At 43.9% G+C, this 20,077-nt stretch overlaps 1 protein-coding gene across 7 annotated transcripts in view; it reads right to left on the bottom strand.

The window, feature by feature from the left end:
* The window catches only part of LAMA2 (laminin subunit alpha 2), a 3,430,794-nt gene that overhangs the window by 820,242 nt on the left and 2,590,475 nt on the right, over positions 1-20,077 (bottom strand). For all 7 annotated transcript variants that reach the window (XM_078648920.1, XM_078648921.1, XM_078648915.1 and 4 more), the window contains one exon: positions 6,817-6,933. In XM_078648920.1, the coding sequence (XP_078505046.1) occupies positions 6,817-6,933 (117 nt within the window). The remainder of the gene's footprint in view (positions 1-6,816; positions 6,934-20,077) is intronic.

Here is a 20,077-nt window from a genome sequence, read left to right as displayed (position 1 = left end):
TAGCGGAAACAAATACCCTTTCAGAGCTGCAATTTGGATTCAGTAAAGGCAGGGGTACAATTGATCAATGCCTCAACTTACAACTTTTAATTGGGAAATACACAGTCGCCAAAAAGGGCACACTCTATTTAGCTTTTATGGATCTTTCCTCTGCCTTTGATCGAGTGAATAGGTCCAAATTATGGGTGATGCTTCTCCATCGAGGCGTGGATAAAAATATTGTGTACTTCCTTGCTTATCTGCATATGGATCTATCTGCCACAGTGAGATACGACCACACGGGTAATTGCACAGGTAATATTCACATTGCCAATGGTGTTAGGCAGGGGTGCATCTTGGCCCCCCTGCTTTTCACCCTTTACATTAATAACTTGGGTACTGTTTTATCTGAAGTGTGCAAAGACATTCCAAGGGCATGGAAACACCCAATTCCGGCACTGCTGTACTCGGATGATGCCACCCTTTTAGCTCGCAAAGCGGTTGGGTTGCAAATCCTTTTAAACTCATTTGCTGTTTTCATGCAATCTTTAGATCTTAGTGTTAATTTTTCTAAATCACATGTCATGATGATTGGCACCAAAGTAAAAGGGGTAAAAAACATGCATTGTGAGGGGAATGTGCTATCTAGGGTCTCCACTTTTCCATACCTAGGCATTATATTTGATGATAGAGGCACATGGTCACCCCAAATATTAGCAAAAAGAAATGTTTTGGCTAGATCAACCTCAGCCGTCCTAGGCTTTCCGGTAAATTGGGAGCCAGACCAATGCAAACGCTCTTAAAGATATACGGCACAAAATGCATTTCCCTCGTAATGTATGGGGCAGATCTCTGAGGTGTTAAGAACGTGAAGGCAATCCAAGTGGTTGAGGATAAATTCCTAAGAAATATCCCATCTGTTCCACAATCCACATCCGGTTACATTGTCCATCAGGAGTGCGGAGTTGGCTTTGTGGAGGATCTAATAGCTATTGCACCACTTTTAAATGGATTTCAACCTGGTTAAACCCTGAATTGGAATTGAACCAGGAAATCCTAAGATCCTAGCTCTTGATTTTGGGTCCCGTATCCCCTGGTTGAGTTATGTTTACAAATTGTCAGTAAAACTGGGTCGCCCAGAGTTGTTTAAATCGCCAGAGAAGCTGGTGAAAGGGGATTTTAAATGGGTCAAGGAAACATATATGTTAATGGCTGCTATGGCTAGAGAAGAAAGAGAGCTGGCAAAGCTGACTGTAAGAGCTCACCAATTGTTAAAAACATCATGTGCCATTGAGCCATACTTGAACGTCGTCACTAACCGAAATCACCGTTTTTTATTAGTTAGATTCAGGCTGAATCAATTCCATTTACTCCTCGCTGGCTCCCCGGGATGGAAAAGGGAGGAAGATTTGGGGATTTGTTCCCGTGATGGTTTTTCAGTTCAAGACACAATGCACTTTATTTTTTTCTGTGAGCACCTTCTTCAAATTCGGAAACGCTTTATTATTCCAATTTTAAAAGACAAAGGCTTTCTGCAAGTTAAACCAGCCCTCCTCTATCTGCAGCTGCTTTCGAATGTGTGGGAGATTTTTAATGTTGCTAATTTTCTTACTGCAGCTGTCAGATTAAAGTAGAAAATAAGATGGGTATAGCCCACTTTATGAATCATCCTGAATTAACTGAATTTAAGAATGCTCTAAATTGGAAATGTGGCTTTTAGAAATTATTTTAAAATGAACTGAATATTGGTACTGTATGTATTTTAAACTTGTGTAGTCTTATTGTAATTCTATGGCTTTTTTAAACTTTGTTAGTATGAAGTGTTTAGTAGGCTTTTATGGTTTTAATATGAACCGAATAAAGTACTTTTGACTGACTGACTGATTCAAATAATGAAAGCGACATATCTGAAACCAATGATTATGAAAGAAAAGGTTAGAGCAGAAAAGGTTGTGACACCGTGACATGGAACCATCTCATGATAGAAGGAAGAAAGAAACGTATCTGTTAAAAAGTGCATCTGTGTTTTTACCATCTTTCACACAATTTCTAGTTCATTTTAACATAAGCTCCAGGAACATAGATAAAGAATATAATTAATCATTTAGGAAATGACAACTGGTGGTATCTGTTGCAAAGTGGATGAACACCTGCTCCACCAATCCTACATTTAAACAGCATCATTTAGAGGTGACAGACCTTTCTCTGACATCACTATCGGAAATTCTTTGTTTGTAGCCAATGCACCACAGGGCCAAGGCTTACAATTTGGTAGAGAGTCTGCGTTACGCAGTCTGGTGCAGGTCCCTCTGTCTCTGGACCGATTGGTGTTAGCCCTCCTGGTTCTCATTCACCTTAGTCTGGTCCTTCCTATTAGTGATGCTTCTGTTTCTCCTAGTCCTGTTACTCCTGGCTGTGAGGTGCCTGATTTTGGCATCTTGGTCTTAGTATCCCTGACTCTAGTCTTTTTGTACCTTGTCCACCTGGTTAATGTTCCCCTGGCTCTGGTTGCCATGGTCCTGGTCTTGATTATCCCAACCCTGGTTCAACTGGTCTGTGTGATCTTGAACCACCTGTCCTGATCCTCCAGACCAACCACCATAGTCTTATTATTTCTTATCCTGGTCTTCAGGTCATGTCCTCCTATTCCATCTCCTCCAAGTACACCTGGCTCCCACTTCTCTCAGACCTCCTTCCATTCGTCCTCTCCAATGCCTTCACTTTGAGTTCGGCCAGTATACCCTCCAAGAACACCACTTAGTTTATACTGAAGTAAGGCCATCAAGATCAGAAAAAGATGATGTGATGGGAATCCATCTGAAAACAGGACTGGACTGGGAATAGCAACCAGCCCTGGCAGATTGCTGCTTGACCGGCACTGGAATGGGTGGGGGATGCTAGTAAGAAGCACTGCTACTTCTTTTGGTACAGCTGGACGATATTCCAGCACTGCTGCAAAACACGCTTTTGTTACAGGGGGGGCGATATTGCAGCTCTGCTACAAAACCGGTCCCCAGTGACAAAACCGGCCCCCGCGGCCACAAAAACTGCCCCCACCCCTCCGGCCCACAGGGGAAACACCCAATGCCTGCTACGGCTAGGATGGCATTGTCTGCCTTTTTGCAACAGCATGATCTATATTTCTTAAAGCACTCTCAATATGTTAAATACGAATTTACAGTTCCCGGGTTGAATTATGTATGGAAATGGGAGGAATTGTTTCCTTGTGTGATACCTATAATGCTCATGAAAATCATGAGTCATGTGGTGAATTTTGCTAGATCAGTGCTTTCTGTTGTAACCAGCCTACTACGAGTAAAACAAATATGCATAAAGCTAAAGAGAAACAATAGCATGAATTACGTTTAACCGACTAAAATGGATTAACAAGAAAATATTCTGAATTATACAAAAAAGTACAAGCAATTATGCCTGTGTAAAACAATTTCACCAGGGTCTAATTGTACAGTTGCCAGGATTAGCTGCAAGGATTAGCTGGCGGTGTTACACATGCTACTGGGCATTTTGATAGCTATGCCTGAGAGAACATTTGCCAGCCATTGGAGCCTCTAGAATTCTCAGACCAAAATGGTGCCACAAAGACTCTTGACCAATCCTCCAAGCCCATCAAGCCACAATCCTGTCCCTCAGAGTTCATTATTGTGCACTCAGAGCATCCATATTAGCACTTCAATGACATAAACTGACCATGGCCCGCACAGCCTGTTTACCAGGCCTCAGAGTGCAGTCATCCCTGTCCAGGAGTCCTACATTGCTTTGCTGCTGCTCAGATCAATGGACCATCACTTAGATACTCAGCGCGGCTCTAGCGGTTTAGTTCTGCCACTCTTGACCAGCCATTAACTTTACTGCTTCCACCGTTCCCTAGGCACACCTTTACTGGCCATCACATCCCCTATCAGCATACTATCATAGCCCTATCTCAAGAAATCCCCAGATGTTGGAGCTGCAACTGTTCCATGGTACCTAATGTAAGCAGGAAAACAGGCCCTGCAGTCTGATTTTTGGGTCACAAAGACAGTCCTAATTCTGGTGCAGCGAATCCTTCCACCTCTTGGCCCTGGAATCACTGCATCTGCTGCACTGATGTAAACTAAGCCCCTGTCACCAGTCTCCTGAACTCATTGGGCTGCCAGACCTTTAAACACCTGTATTTACAAATTGTGTTTCAGGTGCAGCATTTTCTTTCAGCCACGGCCATGCCTGATTACAGCAGAAGCGTGAGGTTATGCCTCGATACCTCTTTCGGGGTGGTGCTTAACAATGACATCAACTCAGCACTACAGCAGCCATTGATGGATTGCATGCTCTGACAAGTGCATATGTCACGTTGGTCGCTGCCTTTTATTGGCCATCCCGATATGTGCACTGAAGTCTAGAGGCCTCTGACCCTGCGCAATTAGTGAGCCGGGGCCACAGCCAAAGCCCCCCAGACTCCTAATGAGAGCTGGGTTCACCTGACCAAGCTTTTAACAGCAAGAAATCAGCACCTGTATTGGCTCACGACAAGCACTTAGGCATTTTGTCTAGGGTCCTACAAGCCACGAAGGGTGGAGCGAATCAGGCCCATGCCGGAACAGTGGCCAATCACTGCATGGTTTTATAATGAAGCCATGCAGTGGTTGGCCATTTGTGTTTCTTTCTCTCCTCCTCCCTCTTTGTGCACTGCCGGTAACAGCATTGGGCATGTAGTCCAAAGAGCAGCCTCACACAGCTCAGCAGCTCTGACCTGCCCTAGTGGAGACCTGGGCTAAGGCTAGCAGTCCTCTGACCGCGGTCCGCACCGAAATGAAAGGCAGCAGTGGCTCAGACTCTGGCACTCGGAGTTGCAGAGTCGGAGACATTACAGCCAGTCACTAAGGTAATTGTTGGAATAAGCAAGTCTGTGTTAAAAATATATAAATAGATTTTACATGAGGTCCAACTGAGAACCAACGCCGCCTGGCCTATTTATTGGTTTTTCCAAATCATGCTTTTTTCTTTTTTTAGAGTTAACAAGAATTAACATGTGTAGATACAATAGGAGTGGGGAGTGGGAAGTTATTAGTTATAGGTACAATGCACTTTAGATTCAAGTAGAACACAATACAGTACAGACTACAATCCAAGATTTTCATTTACAGCGTACAATACAAGCAAAGAGTGTTATCAATCTGGAAAAGCGTAATTAATCTGCCTATTTTGCTGAAAAATTGCTGGGGTTAAGAGGTTGCACAAACTCCATGATTGCCCGGTAATTGGAAAAGCTTTTTGTTGGCGAATGCGTTGTTCCCAGAGTACCTGCTTCACACGTCAATCGTTTGCCAAATGCCTCATGTCTGCGACATACCACAGCACACCTGCATCTTTCTGTTCGCCTAGTCATCAGCACGCGAGGAGTCGAAATGATCATTCTGAGCTCTCTGCAAGGGTCTCAACATGTGAGCAGGGCTAGGTTTACCAAGGACCCAATATTTCTTTCAGTTGTTTCAGCCCTGGTATCTCATTTATGTATTATGTGCAGCTCTGCACATTCTCAGTATTCATGGTCTGTGGAACAAGTTCATCCGTCCCGTATGTTTCTTTCCACAGGCCTCTGCTGGTGTTCCTCAGACTAGCGCAGTGACCTTCAAACTTTTTAATGCCGTGCCCCCCCCCAAGTGAAAAAAAAGCACCCCCCCTCAAAATGTTTCACAATTATTCTATTAAACTGACCATGTTGAAATACCTCTAGATATATAAATATTGTAGTTACGTTCTGTTAATATAAAATGCAATCAAAAACATGATTAGCAAACATACAATTCTCGTCAGGCAGGCCTTACTAACATATAAAAGTATCCACAGTGTGAATATTAGAAATGTGTGTGTGTGTGTGGGGGGGGGGGGTTGAAGAATATTTGGAGTCCCTTTTCTTTTCACACATTCTCCCAGCCAGGATATAAATGACAAAAGATGTTACTGATGGCCCAATACAGAACGGCTAACTGCTGAAAACAAAGCACTGTTATAAGTATAAGGCTTCTTTTGGCCAGAACCTAGTGCCCCCCTTGGATCAATTGAGGCCCCCAGTTTGAAGGACCCTGAACTAGGGCCTCTGAATGGGTGTTTGTGAAGAGGCCGGGACCAATCCGGGAACAATAAATAATAAGCAGACCTGCATTATTTTCTGAGGGGGCTTCTTGAGCGTGTTCCCTCCCTGCTCTCCAAATCAGGGCCGTTCATCAAGGGGCTTGTTTATGGCGTTTAGGGCTAGTTCTAAAAGGCCGCTGTCAACCAATTAAAAAGGAAACTGAAGTTGTTTATTTTCAAGATGGAATACAGAAGGAATGAGGTTATTGTGGTGGTAAAAACCTTACAGTGCCTTCTCTTAGGACGTTGTCTCTAAGTCAACATTGATTTCGTTTAGCTAAGTGTGCCTTAACTACATTGTTTTTCATGTCTGTGAGACATGTCCTGCAGCTTAGATATAGAGGATTTTTTATGGGTTCTACACTATCACAATTGCTTTATAAATAGTCTTGCTTCATCAGAATAGCTTTAAAAAGCAACATTTTCTCGGGTGGAGACCCCTCCTGAACTCCCCTCATGACAGTTGCGCTCACTCGGTTTGCTCGCGACGCAACACACATCGACAACTTTTATGCCACACCACTTTCAAATGTTAACAGCCACCACTGCCTTTAAATACTGCAAACCTTCCCTGTGTGCCCCACACACCTCAGGCTGCTGAGTCAAGGAAAAACCTTAATAGACTTAATGTCCACAGCTGGTTTGCACACAACGCAAACATAGCCAGATAAGAAAAAAGAGATGTTACTTTAAAAATGTACTTACATAGGATCCTGAGTTGATATTGTCTGCTAGATGGTTGAGATCTGCTAAGATGTTCTGTCCATCTTTCAGTGTATTCTCAGCCATAAGCCGGATGCCTTCTGCCGCTTGTTTCCGCTTCTATAAGGACAAACATAAGTGAATCAGATATTGATGAATTGATATAACTATCACATCTTCACATAATCTCAATATTATAGCAAAAATATCTTGACATTGTACTCCAAAGAATGTCTGAAAAAAAGTCTAAATGTATTTATTGTTTACTTCAGAAATGTATAGAGACTGTGAGAACGTCCAAATGTTTTTCCGATTTTCATTTTGGAATATTGATTTTTTAAAGCTTTTATGGCTGAGTCTTATGAAATTGGGTCAGCTCTACTTTTGAAGACGTGAGAAAGAGGCACTTCTCTGTTTCCAAGCTGCGCTACCTGCAGCTCCTGCACCACCCAAATGGATTCTGAAATGGAGCCTGTGTATTATAGACAGCATGGTTTAATTGAAAATTGACCCTGGCCTTTTTTCTGTACTTTAGCAGAGACAGAGAGAGAGATCATGATCTGTCTACCATATGTACTTCAACAGGCTGCAGCACTTGTGACTGTCAACTCAGGACATTTTTAGTGCTGGGCACCCACAGAAGTGTTTAAAAAAAAAAAAGTGAAATAATTTATGTACAATAATTGCTGTGATCTGTGGAACAAATTTGATGTACAGTTGTAAATGCTGGGCTTTACAAGTGTAAAGAGGTACACATATAAAACAGCATAATATCTTTCACAGAACTAAGGACCCGATTACGATATCGGGCGGTCGTACCGCCATCCGGTGTTGTGGCGTTAGGAGACTGTCTGACAAGAAGTCAGCGGTCCGACCACCCAATTACGCTATAACCGCTGTGGTGGCAGTCAGAAATTGCTCTTTTACACTGCGGCTTGTGCAGCGGACCAGGGAAAAAGGCTGCAGCACAAGTGGCAGTGTAAATTAGCACTTTGTGCACATCCATCTACTGTGTACCATGCACCACGTAATGCATGGCACACGGTGTATGGGTGTGCATGGGGCACTACATGTGCCCCCTGAGCCACTTTTCAGTGGCCCACGATGGACAGGGCCCTGTTTGGGGCCCCTAAGTCCCTTTGTGACAGCCTTTTCATAAGGCTGTCTGAAAGGGACATTGTAATCCCAACAGCAGCGGCTGCCTCGGCAATGCCTCTAGTCCGGAGTATGATTTCGACCGCTGCCTCATCGGGATCAAATGATCCTCTTGGAGGTGGCGGTCCTTCCTCCTGACTGGTGTGTCTGACTGCCTGCATTGTAATGCAGCGGTCGGACCGGTTGCCTGTCTGTCGGGCGAGCCGCTACTGATGGCCTACTGGTGGCGGTCCGCCTGACATCGTAATCAGGGGTTTTAGTTTTTGGCATTAGAAGGCGCTAAAGGCTCAACTTGTTTTAACCACACAGAACAAATAAGGGGTAGGAGGAATTAGAGTCCAACTTCGACCTACAGTAAAGACATAATAAAAACAAAAAGAAGAGGGACTACGTGTTCAGAATCGCTGTGATCCAGAGTCCGGAAAACAACCAAAGGTTTAAAAACTGCCTCAAACACAGTAAACTGTGTCATTCTTAATCAGATGGCTGCTAACACACCTCCGCGAAAGCCAATGCTCGAGGTGGAGCAATAGGGAGGGGAAGACAATACACCACAGAAAAAATAATAAACACATAAAGGGATCATAAGTGAATAAAGGTGCAGAAAAAGTAGTTATAAGTGGACACAGGATATCCTCAATCCAGTGGATGGTGTTATGGAGCCTATTATGAGTCTCCTACCCCTACACCCTGTAAAAATGTTGACATGTTTCAGCCAGAAACAATTCAAAATACCTCAGCTTTCATCAGGACTCACAAATAAAGATCCCTTGGGTTCTAGCCCTAACTCCTTGACCCAGGGGTAGAGGGTAGGTACCCTTCTCAGTGAATTCTCCAAACTAAATATGTCGGAATGATTTCCGTGGGGAACCTAGGATAAAAGTCAATAGAAACAAATTGAAATAAACCAGTGCAGTGCTCCCAGTGATATACTCATACATAAAAAGAACATTCAAATTGGTTTCACACGACTCCATCACACTTAGCAATTACTGTGCGGGCGCACTCCACCCATTTAGATTAAAAACAGGCATCTGTGCTAGGAGAAACGCACATGACCATACACTTGGTCAGTCTTACCAAGTTCCTTTTAATGTGAAACTTAAACTAGTGGGGGAGCGAGGACAGCTCCCTATTGTCACACTCTGCGGGTACATTAAGATAGAAAGAAGGAAAACACGTCAGGTCACTTATTTACGTAAATGATGCGGGAATGATAGTTATCTAATTGCAAACAAATTCCCCAAATAGGTTGGCCTCCTGGTCAGTAGGCAAATAAAGGTAAAGTAGAAGATGTCTCCATGAGGCTGGGAGACCCGAAATCCCTACGGCATCACAAGAGGACCACAGGGAGGCCTGTTGTCGAGGCCTCCTGGTCAATAGGCAACAGCGGTAAAGCAAAAGAAAAAGGTGCCTTGATAAGGCTGAAAGGCCAGAGACCCCCCAGCTCAATAGGAGGGCAAAGGGAAATGCCTGCTATCTCCACCGGGTAAGAGCGCGACGTCCTTCCAACCTGCTCTACAACCCCAGTGGTGGAATTGTGCCCCCCACATGCACTCACTTCATCAAGGTCACATGTCGGTAGAACCATTGTCCCTTCCGGCGCTGCGAAGATACATGGATCCATGCTGCCGAAAGTCTATATAAGCCTCTCTAGTTCTGCTTCCATCATCACCCACATCATCATGCCCATTGAAACGCGGCGTGCGTCGGGTGCGTCATAAGAATAGCGCAAGGAATTCGGACCCGCCATCTTACGGGTAGTTATTTTTGTATTACATGCGCTGCACCCATGTGTATGAATCTCACAGATCTTCGCTCCCTTGTTGTTTCTGATAGTAGGGCTTTCGCCCGGAAACCATATGAAGATGTGTGAGGTCGAATACACTTCCTCAAGTGCTCATGACAGGCTTTGTGTTAACCACAGATTAAGGTCCACAAAAGTTCTCTCCACCCATTGATGCAGCTAATGAGAGCCCAATCGTTCTTAATGTCACACACAAAGCATTTTTCTTCATAGGGGAGGGATCTCGTCCCCTTAATGAGATCGTATGTTTCCTGATGAGAAGTTAGAGTAATAATCATATGATCTACTTGCCCTGCCCAGATCTTATCCGTTGATGTACATGAGACTTGGTGTGAGAATTGAGGGAGGAAAGTGTGGTGGATCGATCCAATCTTAATTAAAGTGGTGTGTCTCACCCTGGGTACCAACAACCCCCTCCCCCCACAAAAACATACCAATGTCAAGTTTGTGGTGGAGCCTACTTTATACCCAATTACTGTCCAGGGAGCCCAACTCATTAGAAATCGTTATCAGCCCTCTTAGCCACATAGGAGAAAAAGGGTGTGACCCTAGTTTTTTAGAAGTTGTGCAGGGTGGCCCAGGGTATATCATAGTTTGTTCCCTCAATGTGGCTACAGACTCTGTATATCCATTTTTGTTCTCTTAGAAAAAGAATCCTTTCCGGGTTTCTGGTCATGGTCCTGATGTAAGGTTTATCCACAATTGTCCAGAATAGATCTTCCGCGGAGTGGTACTTTTCTGTATAGTGAGTCGTCAGGCGACTAATCCTTCTTTTGCACCTGAAGGTAGACCTGTGTTCCATTATTCTGATGTTTACCTTCCGTGTAGTAATGCCAATGTAGAGAAGGCTACACAGGCATCTCAACATGTATATAACAAAGGAGGAGTTGCAATTGGTATGCCTCCGTTGCTCCCATGGATGGTTGAGTCCCATGTCCACTGTTTTTGTGTTGGCAGTGAGGTGGCATACATCACAGCCCCCACATCTCATGTGTCCCATGACCGGGGGCAGCGTCCAAGCACCTTACCTCTCTGTGGTCATCCCTGGTCTTAAAGGAGTGTTCCTGGGTCTCGTGTGGACCAGAAGGTCCTTGATATTCTGCCCTGTTCTAAAGTAGGAATGCGAAAAAGGAGAACAAGGGAGACCCTACTCACGACCGAACCAGGGTAATGTGTTTATCCAAAGAACAATGGTTCCTGTGGCATAATTACTTGTGCAATTTATATTTAGTACAACAGCTAATTAGCACTTTTTAATTTTATCAGAGAGGGGTTGGCAAAGAAAAAGGCACACTCATACCAATTTATAGAAATTGCTTTTGTATTTCTGGTAAAACAGATAGTACTGTAATCATATCAGCGACATATATACAAAGAAGTGCAATGTGTCCCCAGTGATATTGTGAGCGAAAAACACAAAACATAAAATAATGAGTGATCTGTACAATTTTCATCTATAGATATTAACAAAAGGAAAATGACCAAACGCGAAAAATAGAATCAATTTATAATCAGTGACTATCTGCAATCATAGAACACTGTGTTTGAAGGGTTCATTTTCTATGGCGTCAACGGCGTTTCGACCCGTGGGATGAGGGTCTCGTCAGGACTAAACGATGAGGGACATCTAGAGGAAAAGTGAAAGGTGTATAAATATGTGTGTGGTCGCATTAGGTGGTAATTATGTGTGGACTGAAATTTAAGAATATACCTCCTGGTGTCTTTTAATTACGCAACCCAGTAGAACATGAGTTTCTCCAGGTGTAAGCCATTTGAGTTCAGAATCCTCCAATTCCGTAATATGATTCTATTTATGGCATTGGAGGCAGTGTTGAACGTAGTGACACAGATGGCTTTGTCTGTGGGGAGTTTTTCCGTAGTCTCTAAAAGAAGCTCACTTCTGGGCCCTCTTCACAGTTTTCTGAGGGAACTTCCTCTGGTGAAGTTTTTTCACCAAGGCGTCAGCTTCTGTATGGAAGTTCCCGATGTTGGAGCAATTCCTGTGGAGACGCAGGGACTGTCCCACAGGCAAGTTCTCCCTCAAGGCCTTCAGATGGAAGCTCTCGAGTGAAAGAAGACTGTTCCTATCCGCTATCTTGTGGAACATCTTTGTCTGTAGGCCTCCATTGATGGGGAAGATGATCAGGTCCAGGAAGGGTAATCCTTCTGTAGTAATGGTCGAGGTGAAATGCAGAAGGGGAATGCGGTCATTCAACCAATCCAAAAATCACTGTATAGATACGGCATCCCCCTCCCAGACCAGGAGGACATCATCGATATACTGCCTCCACACCTTGATGTTAACAAACCAGGGACCCCCAGGGGCATAGATATGTTGGTCCTCAAAAGCTGCCATATACAGCCCCGCTAGACTGGGGGCAAAAACACTCCCGATGGATGTCACATGAATTTGGAGGTAGTACGTGCCCTGAAACTCAAAGAAATTCCTGGTGAAAGCTAAATCCACAAGGTGAAGATTGAAGGGCCTAGGGGTACAGAAATCCCAGTCCAACTGGGACAGGATTTCCTCCAATACCCGTTGAGTCTCCCTTTGTGGTATGTTTGTATAAAGAGACTCTACGTCAAGGCTTACCAAGAGTTCCTTGAGCAGATTCATAACATCTGTGTTATCCTTCAGGTAGGCTGGTCTACTCTGTACCACAGGTTTAAGAAAAAAATCACAGTACTGTGATAGGGGTTTCAGCAGTGAGCCTATGCCCAATACTATGGGCCCATCACAGGGTTTTCCTGGCACAAAAACCTGCCCTCTCTTTCGGTGATCCATTTGTTGTTCAGGGCTTCCTCTACCACGGAGGTTATCTCTCTTCTGACATCCTTGTTTTACGACAAAAAGAGACTCAAAGATGTTTATTTTTCAATCTTTTTAGAGGAATTCATGTAAAAATTAGTCCCGCCATCACCGATAAAAATTTCGCGAACATGCTTGCTTTGACTAAACTTGTATAATTAAGAGCCCTTTGATTGCAAAATATGATTAAACGGTTCTCTCCAACAGCAACTGCAGTATGTCAAAAGTGAATGCTCCCTGTAAAGTTGAGGCATCCCTGCTGCCAAGGTATTTTTTGCAGTTTTATATTGCACAAACTCAGCCCATGGGTATTGGAGCTCTTTACCTAAGCACCAATAACACTACACAAGGCCATTTTTTTCTTTTATTAAGAAGCATGGAGTTTAAGATTTACTAAGATTTTGTGTCAGGTTGTGACACATTTTTTGGCACAGCCCCAACACAAAATCTATTGTGAGATTTATAAAGCCATGTAAAACAAGATTTGCATTACCGTAAAAAACCCCCAAAAATAGCACAATGCAGCGCATAGCACTGCCTTGCATTACTTGTGTCAGGAAGGTGATACACGGGTGGAGCATAGGCTAATGCACCAAGCTACTTTGACACAAATACATATTTACAAAGATTTGTAAACATGGTTTTCAACTAAAATGGCATGCCTACCTGAGACTGGCATAACAAGGAGAAATATCTTTATTTCTTCTTGTTGCTTCTTCTTTGCATGTCTGCTGCGTTATGCAGCACACATACAAAGTGGAATAAGCCTCAAAGGATAGCCAATCCAATCCAAACAAGTTTTATTCAACATAGTTAGTCATAAAAGCACTTACAAAACCAAAGATAAAACATTTAATAAAACACCAACTTGGAAGTGATACCTGAATGGGGGAATAAAAAAGATCACCTAAGAATTATTATGTAAAACCCGTTAAAACTCATTTAATAACATTTTAGATTAAAAATAATTCAGTGTACAGATGACAGAGTGTAATTGATTCATACAGGCACTTAATTCAACCCAATATCTACTACCTTAGCTAGGGTGGGTACAGTTATTCACTGCCTCTTGATCTTATTGCCCTTGACCACCCCAGATGTTTTGCAATCACTATGATAATCGGTGTTGTTGTGTCAGTTCGTAGAATTCTTTCTGCTTCATTAAACCTTCTTGTTCCTAAAAGCTTGCAGATTGGTGTCAACCAGACATGGCGTGGAACAACGTATTCAACACAAACAAACAAAAGGTGGGCCAGCGATTCTTTACTAGACTGACATACCGGCACAAATTATCACTGGGTTTAGCCCAACTAGTAGTAAATGCTCTGAGTGGCAGCGTGCCCACCCTAAACTGGAAATATAGTTTCCGGTCATGCGGTTTAGTGATTAAATCCCAATTTAATTACAAACTAGGGATTAATTTGCATTCCAGAAAAGCTCCAGTTAGAGAGGGCGACTCGCTATTTCTAAGTATATTATACTGTACCATTTCCTAGTATTTATCTTTCAAGATATTTTTTGTGGGAAGAATGGAGCTTGTTGGATCCTCCCACAGTGATTTCATGCCAATGCTTGATAGAGTATCTCTAACCTCTCATAACCATTTTATTTGGTGAAAAGTATCTGCCCTTATTATATCTTGGAAACCAGCCGCGTATACTGCTAGTTCTGGAGTAGTCCAGAGTCTCAGCCAGTATAATAGAGGACACAGTTTAGCTATATCTGCGATTGTTTTTTTCCCAAGGTCATACAATAGCAGGCACATTGGGGTGCTCTGTGGTAAGCTGGTGATTTTTCTCAAAAGCCTGTTTTCTGATAATGCAAGCTTCGATAAGTTCTCACACCCCCAGAGCTCTGAGCCATAAAGGGCTTAGCAGATAGCTTTCATGTTATAAAGCTCAAGTACAGGGCTAATTGGTTTTGAGAATAAAGCATTATATTCCATGTGCAACACCCCTGACAAATGCCGGTGTTTTAAGGATGCCAAATCAATCAGGTGGTTTCATTTCAGGTCATCCTGGATGTTAACCCCTAAGTATATAAACTCTTTAACTTGCTCTAGCAGCTGATCATTCATTTGGATACCCTCCTTAAAAGCCCTGTGCGGGTTAAAGGCCATACGTTTTGTTTTCGACACATTGACCTCCAAGCCTCGTTTCACGCAGAACTCCTCAAAGAATGTCAGAGGTCTCTGGAGACCACTTGGGGTCTTGGAAATAATCAATGTGTCGTCTGCGAACATTAGTATGAGGATTTTTCTGCCTGCTAGTGTTGGGGCATCTGTGTGGATAGATCTCATGCAATTCACTATTCCATTGATGTATAAAGAGAATATCGTTGGTGCCATCACACAACCGTGGCGCACACCTCTTTCTACAGGGAAGGGATTAGTAACATCACCCTACATGCCCCATCGAATTTTAGCATGTTATTCTCGTGCAATATGATGGTGATTGTCAATAGTTCGGGTGGCATACCGCTCATAGTTTGGCTCAAGGTACAAGATCAAACGCTGACTTGAGGTCAACAAAGGCAGCATACAAGCTGACCTTGCCCAAAGTCACCATTTTCCAATAAAGCAAGATGAACCGAAACACCTGATCAATGGTGCTTGTGAAAGCCCGGAACCCTGCATGCAGTGGGGATAAGATACTAAGCTCATCAATACATTCTTGAACTTTGTTGAGCACTAGTCTCCCCATTACCTTTTGCAAAGAGTCGATTAGGCTGATAGGCCTGTAGTTCCCTGGGTGTGATTTGTCCCCTTTCTTAAAAAACTGTATAATTTTGGCTCCTTTCCAGGTGTCGGGGACAGGAGCACCTTTGGAAATGGCATTAATCAGCAATAGAGTATATCGGCACCATCTTTCCTTATCATAGAGACATACATTCCCGGGGATACCGTCTGGGCCAGGTGCTTTCCCGGCCATTATAGGTCTAATTGCCGCTTCTACCTCAACCCTACTAAAAGCCTCATCCTGATAGAACAACCAAGTGATATCACCCTCTTCATCATCTACTCTTGAGGCATTGTGGAGTTTGAAATGGTTAACCCAATCCATCTGTGAAACAATATTTTGGGGTTGTCAGGCTTGCCCTCCTCTGCCCCATTTAAGTATGTTCCAAAATCGTTTGGGATTTCTCGTGGCACATGCCTCCCTGAGTTCCTGCCATCTTTTTTCATCCCATATTTTCATTGCCCTTATCTGGGTACTCCTATAGATAGACCTAGCTGCTTGCACTACTAGTGGGTCACCTGCTTTAACAGCTAACCCTGGCGCTACATGTGCCTCTCTGCAATCTTTGTGAAACCAATGCCCCACTTTCCGCGTTATGGCCTTTTTAGGCCTGCCCTGTTTGATAAAATAAGTACTCAGGTGAACAAAGAATTTGTTATGGATGCAGGTTGATTGCTCAAGGGCCAATTAGTTTGCTACACTGTCCTCAAGCTCGCTTATGGCACCATCCATATCCTTTTTAATGCTAACTAGCAGTTCCGGCATCTCTATTATCTTCACCCATTTAAGGCATCTCATATTGTTAGTTGGAATAATATCACATGAGAAATATTCGTTTCTTAATTGGGCAGGTGCCTAATGCCTTTTTAATTCCAAAGTCACACTCAAGGGAATATGATCACTTTCTAGCCTATCTCTAACGATTATATCTATGAAGGCATGCCATAGTGTCAAACTAATTAGTACATAATATAGTCTACTAACACTATGCCCGTTGTTAAAGGTGTTAGCCCCCGATCTATCAGAAGGTGCCCAACAATTAGCAGCCACAATCCCTTTTCCAAGCAAATGGAATTAATTTGGATAGCCACATCAGTTCACTTTTTTACAGGGTCAAGCTCCAACTTTGGGATGCCCCACTTGGTATCTTCCTCAGCTACAAAGTGACCCTCCTCATTTATAAGGGACTTGAACGTCGAGTTAAAGTCACCTGTGACTAAGATCTTCGGAACTTCCAGATATAAGTCAAGAAGGTTGTCGAGAGCCGTCAAAACCCCTGACTTCTTCCCTCTAGTACCTCTCACGTAGACATTATAAATGTCAATGTTCCAATATGAGCCCATGGCCAATCTAACTGCCTGAATATCGTGACTCTGGGTTGGAAGCACCTGTACATTTAGACCCAAGTCCTGGGGCACCCAAATTGTCAAGCCCCCTGATGGCCTCCCCTTTGCACTTCTAATAGCTGGGATATAATAATGTAGGTAGCCTACACAGAAGAGAGGAACCTCTGCCCAGGTTTCTTGGAAAAGACAGATGTCGTACCCTCTATGAAAGCATGCCACTCAGGAGAACCCATCTTCATACTCAATCCTGCCATGTTCCAAGACAACAATAGGTATAATATGAGGTGGACTACCCACCTCCGGCACACAATCCATTTGATTGGGTGAAACAGAAATAATCTTTGGGGATTGAGCTAGCCCTACAATGGAATCCTTAGGACTCGGGAGCTGCCCCTAACGATGGGACTGGCCATTGGATATTCTTGTTGCTTTGAGAGTGATACTCCCCTCAATACTGGTTAGCCTATGCCTTGGTAAATGGGCAGTCCTACTACTCAAGGGGGGACGGGGGTTGTCTAAACTGGATAGATGACTGTTCTGGTGGAGTAGTGTGAAACTCCAAAGCGAGGAGGTTTTCTGCTAAATCTGCCCTGGTCATGGTAAGCTTGATGGAGTCATGCTGGTGAACTAGTGAGGTAAGCCTCCGAGCTTTTACTATGTCTTCCCTTATCAATGATCGGCATCCCCTTACATGTCGTATCCAGTGTATAACTTTATTTGTCAGGGAATCCGCATTCTCTATACCTTTATTTGCCTCGAGCTTGGGTACGTTCACCATAAAGATTCTAAAGGTACTAGGTAAGTTAGTTTGGTGCTGTTCTCGATGCCCAGGCTGAGAACCACACAGTGGATGTTCGGCGTAAGAAAGTGTATTTCTACTATAAGATGTCTTTTCCCTCTCTAATGCCGCCCTGTAGGGGTTGTTAGAGTTACTTGCTATGGAGTGTGGTATATGCTTTGCCAATGGTGTTGGTATCTTTATTTTATGTGTTCTAGCCTTTCCAGGAGAAGGTGGTAAACTGCCAGAAGTAAAACACACAAGATGATGGACGGAATGTTGCACAATGGCAAAACATTCACCCCAGTCACAGATCTGGGTTTAATCCATCGTTATTTTGCTCACCAAGCCACCTCAGTTCAGACATGGCCATATGCAAATCAGTCATGACCCTGTGCCTCATGGGAACAGTCCAGCCCGAACTGCCAAGCCGTGTCTTTCCTGGACCGGAATCAGGCATCCTAGGACCGGTTTCTGGCTATCAGCCGACTTCAGCCAGGATAGCTTGACTCCAGTGGCCTAGTGAGCAAGGGACCCACGTCAGGGCATACCCTTCCCACATAGGGTGAACAGCAAAACACACAAGATGATGGACAGAATGTTGCACAATGGCAAAACATTCACCCCCAGTCACAGATCTGGGTTTAATCCATCGTTATTTTGACTCCAGTGGCCTAGTGAGCAAGGGACCCACGTCTCTCACTGATTAGGGTGTCAATACGATCTATTACACAGTTACTACCTGCATGTTTTTATAACTTCCTTGCCTTTTTTCCCCTGTTGCCCCGACTTGTTCCATTCCTGTCAACCTCACCCACTTCCCTCTGGTATATTTCTTTTCCCCATATTCCTGGATTATACAGCCAGACCCCTTGTGACTACTAGTCCTTCCAACACTATTAGCCTCAAAGTGTAATTTGGCTTACAAGCACTAAACAGGATACAACACTGAAAGGGAAGTAATAAAACGGTCAAGATCAACAAATCCAGAACGCCCAGTATGTCAATGTTTGAACAATCTCAGTAGGGGTCAGTGGGTGTAAACAGTACCTTTTAGTTTAATCCAATGGGCTCCGGGCGGTCCCAGCATCGGTTCCACTATCAGGCCACAAACAAAAGAGGGGTGGCCCTGCCCTGCCTCTTCCTGTCAATGACGTGCCCGTCCTTGGCCCGGGCTTTACCCGGGAGTGGCCCGCACGTGTCTCACACCAATGGAGTGCTAAGCGCCTCAGAGGCGTAGACAAGGCGCAGGGGTTTCTGGGGATTGCAGTCCCCAACGTTGCAGTGCTGGAGGTGTCACCCGCGATGGCTCCCCCTTCACAGGAGCAGTCCGGCAGCTGATGGTGGCAGCACGTTGGGGCAAAGGAACATCGCTTCGCTCGTATGGTGCAGGCTATCAAAGGATAGCTTTTGTGCATGGAGGTACCCCTTCCAGCACTAAAACTATCCTGACCTTACTACTGGTGCCCTTGGCCCATGTTGCCTGCATTGGTGTTAGGCAGCCGAAGGTGCACCAGAGAAAGGAGAGAGTAGAAATTTGGCATAGCTTTCTAAATATGGCACAGTTGTGCTCTCTCCCTTTCACACATCAAAGCGCACCAACTTCCCTTGCTGCACTGTGTTGTGTGAAATCTTAGCAAATCTGACCCACAGTGATTGTACAGAATCAAAGGACGTTAAGCTGAGGCTGGGACTCAAACCTTGTTCCTAAATTCCAAGGAAAGGCAACTCTGGCCAAAATGCTTCAACCTCACTCTTGTCTTATGCATTCCGGGCCTTATACTTATATTTGGCGTAGGGCCGCATTCCTGATGCTCTTTCCCCCAACTAAAGTAAAGGGCAGGCATGTGTCATTTCTATGAAATACAATGCATTCCTGTCCTCTTCTACTGCGCTGGCGTAAAAATGGCTGCCTAGCGCCAACGCAGGCACCTTTACTCCATGATGCAAGGGTGCCTGCATTGACTCAGATTATTTTTGTGCAGGAAGGGACACCTTTCTTCACAAAACAACTGTTACGCTGTCATATAGTTACTGCTTATCTATATATTGAGTTAAGTTAGCGTGGGCTTATTAAATGTTTAAACGCCATTTTTCCTTTTGCTGCTTCTGCACACGACACTTACTTGTTGATTTAGCTTTCAACCTACAAGAGCGTTGTGATTTACATGAGAATAATATGTTATTGCTCTGATATCAGCTTTGCTTAGTAAACTATGTCTGTACAGAGTGTGCTGAAGCTTCAAGGATAACTCAACACAGAATTGTTGTGAGGTCTGATCTCCGCACCTTCATAGACATAACATAAGTGCAGCTCCTGCCAAGTTCTGGCTTTAGGCGCGTTTTATATTGCTTTGCTTAGGGAACACACACACACTTGATGCGGTTTGCATGCAGAGAGAGCTGGTGGAAGCTGATGTGATCTCTTCATACTAGGATCTTGAGGTATGGGCCCGCCCTGCTGAAACCCAAAGAGACCTTCTTAGATATTAATATAATATGCTAGTTAGGGAGGGTGAGAAATAGGTGTTATTAACCCTTATTCATTAAAGCATCTTAGCATGCTATCACCTTTTGCTTTCTATGGACTAGTAACTATGCTGATAACTTTGCTTGTGATAATATGTTTCC

Source organism: Lissotriton helveticus, chromosome 6, assembly GCF_964261635.1.
Source record: "Lissotriton helveticus chromosome 6, aLisHel1.1, whole genome shotgun sequence".
Taxonomy (NCBI): domain Eukaryota; kingdom Metazoa; phylum Chordata; class Amphibia; order Caudata; family Salamandridae; genus Lissotriton; species Lissotriton helveticus.
This window is presented reverse-complemented; position numbering and strand designations above follow the sequence as displayed.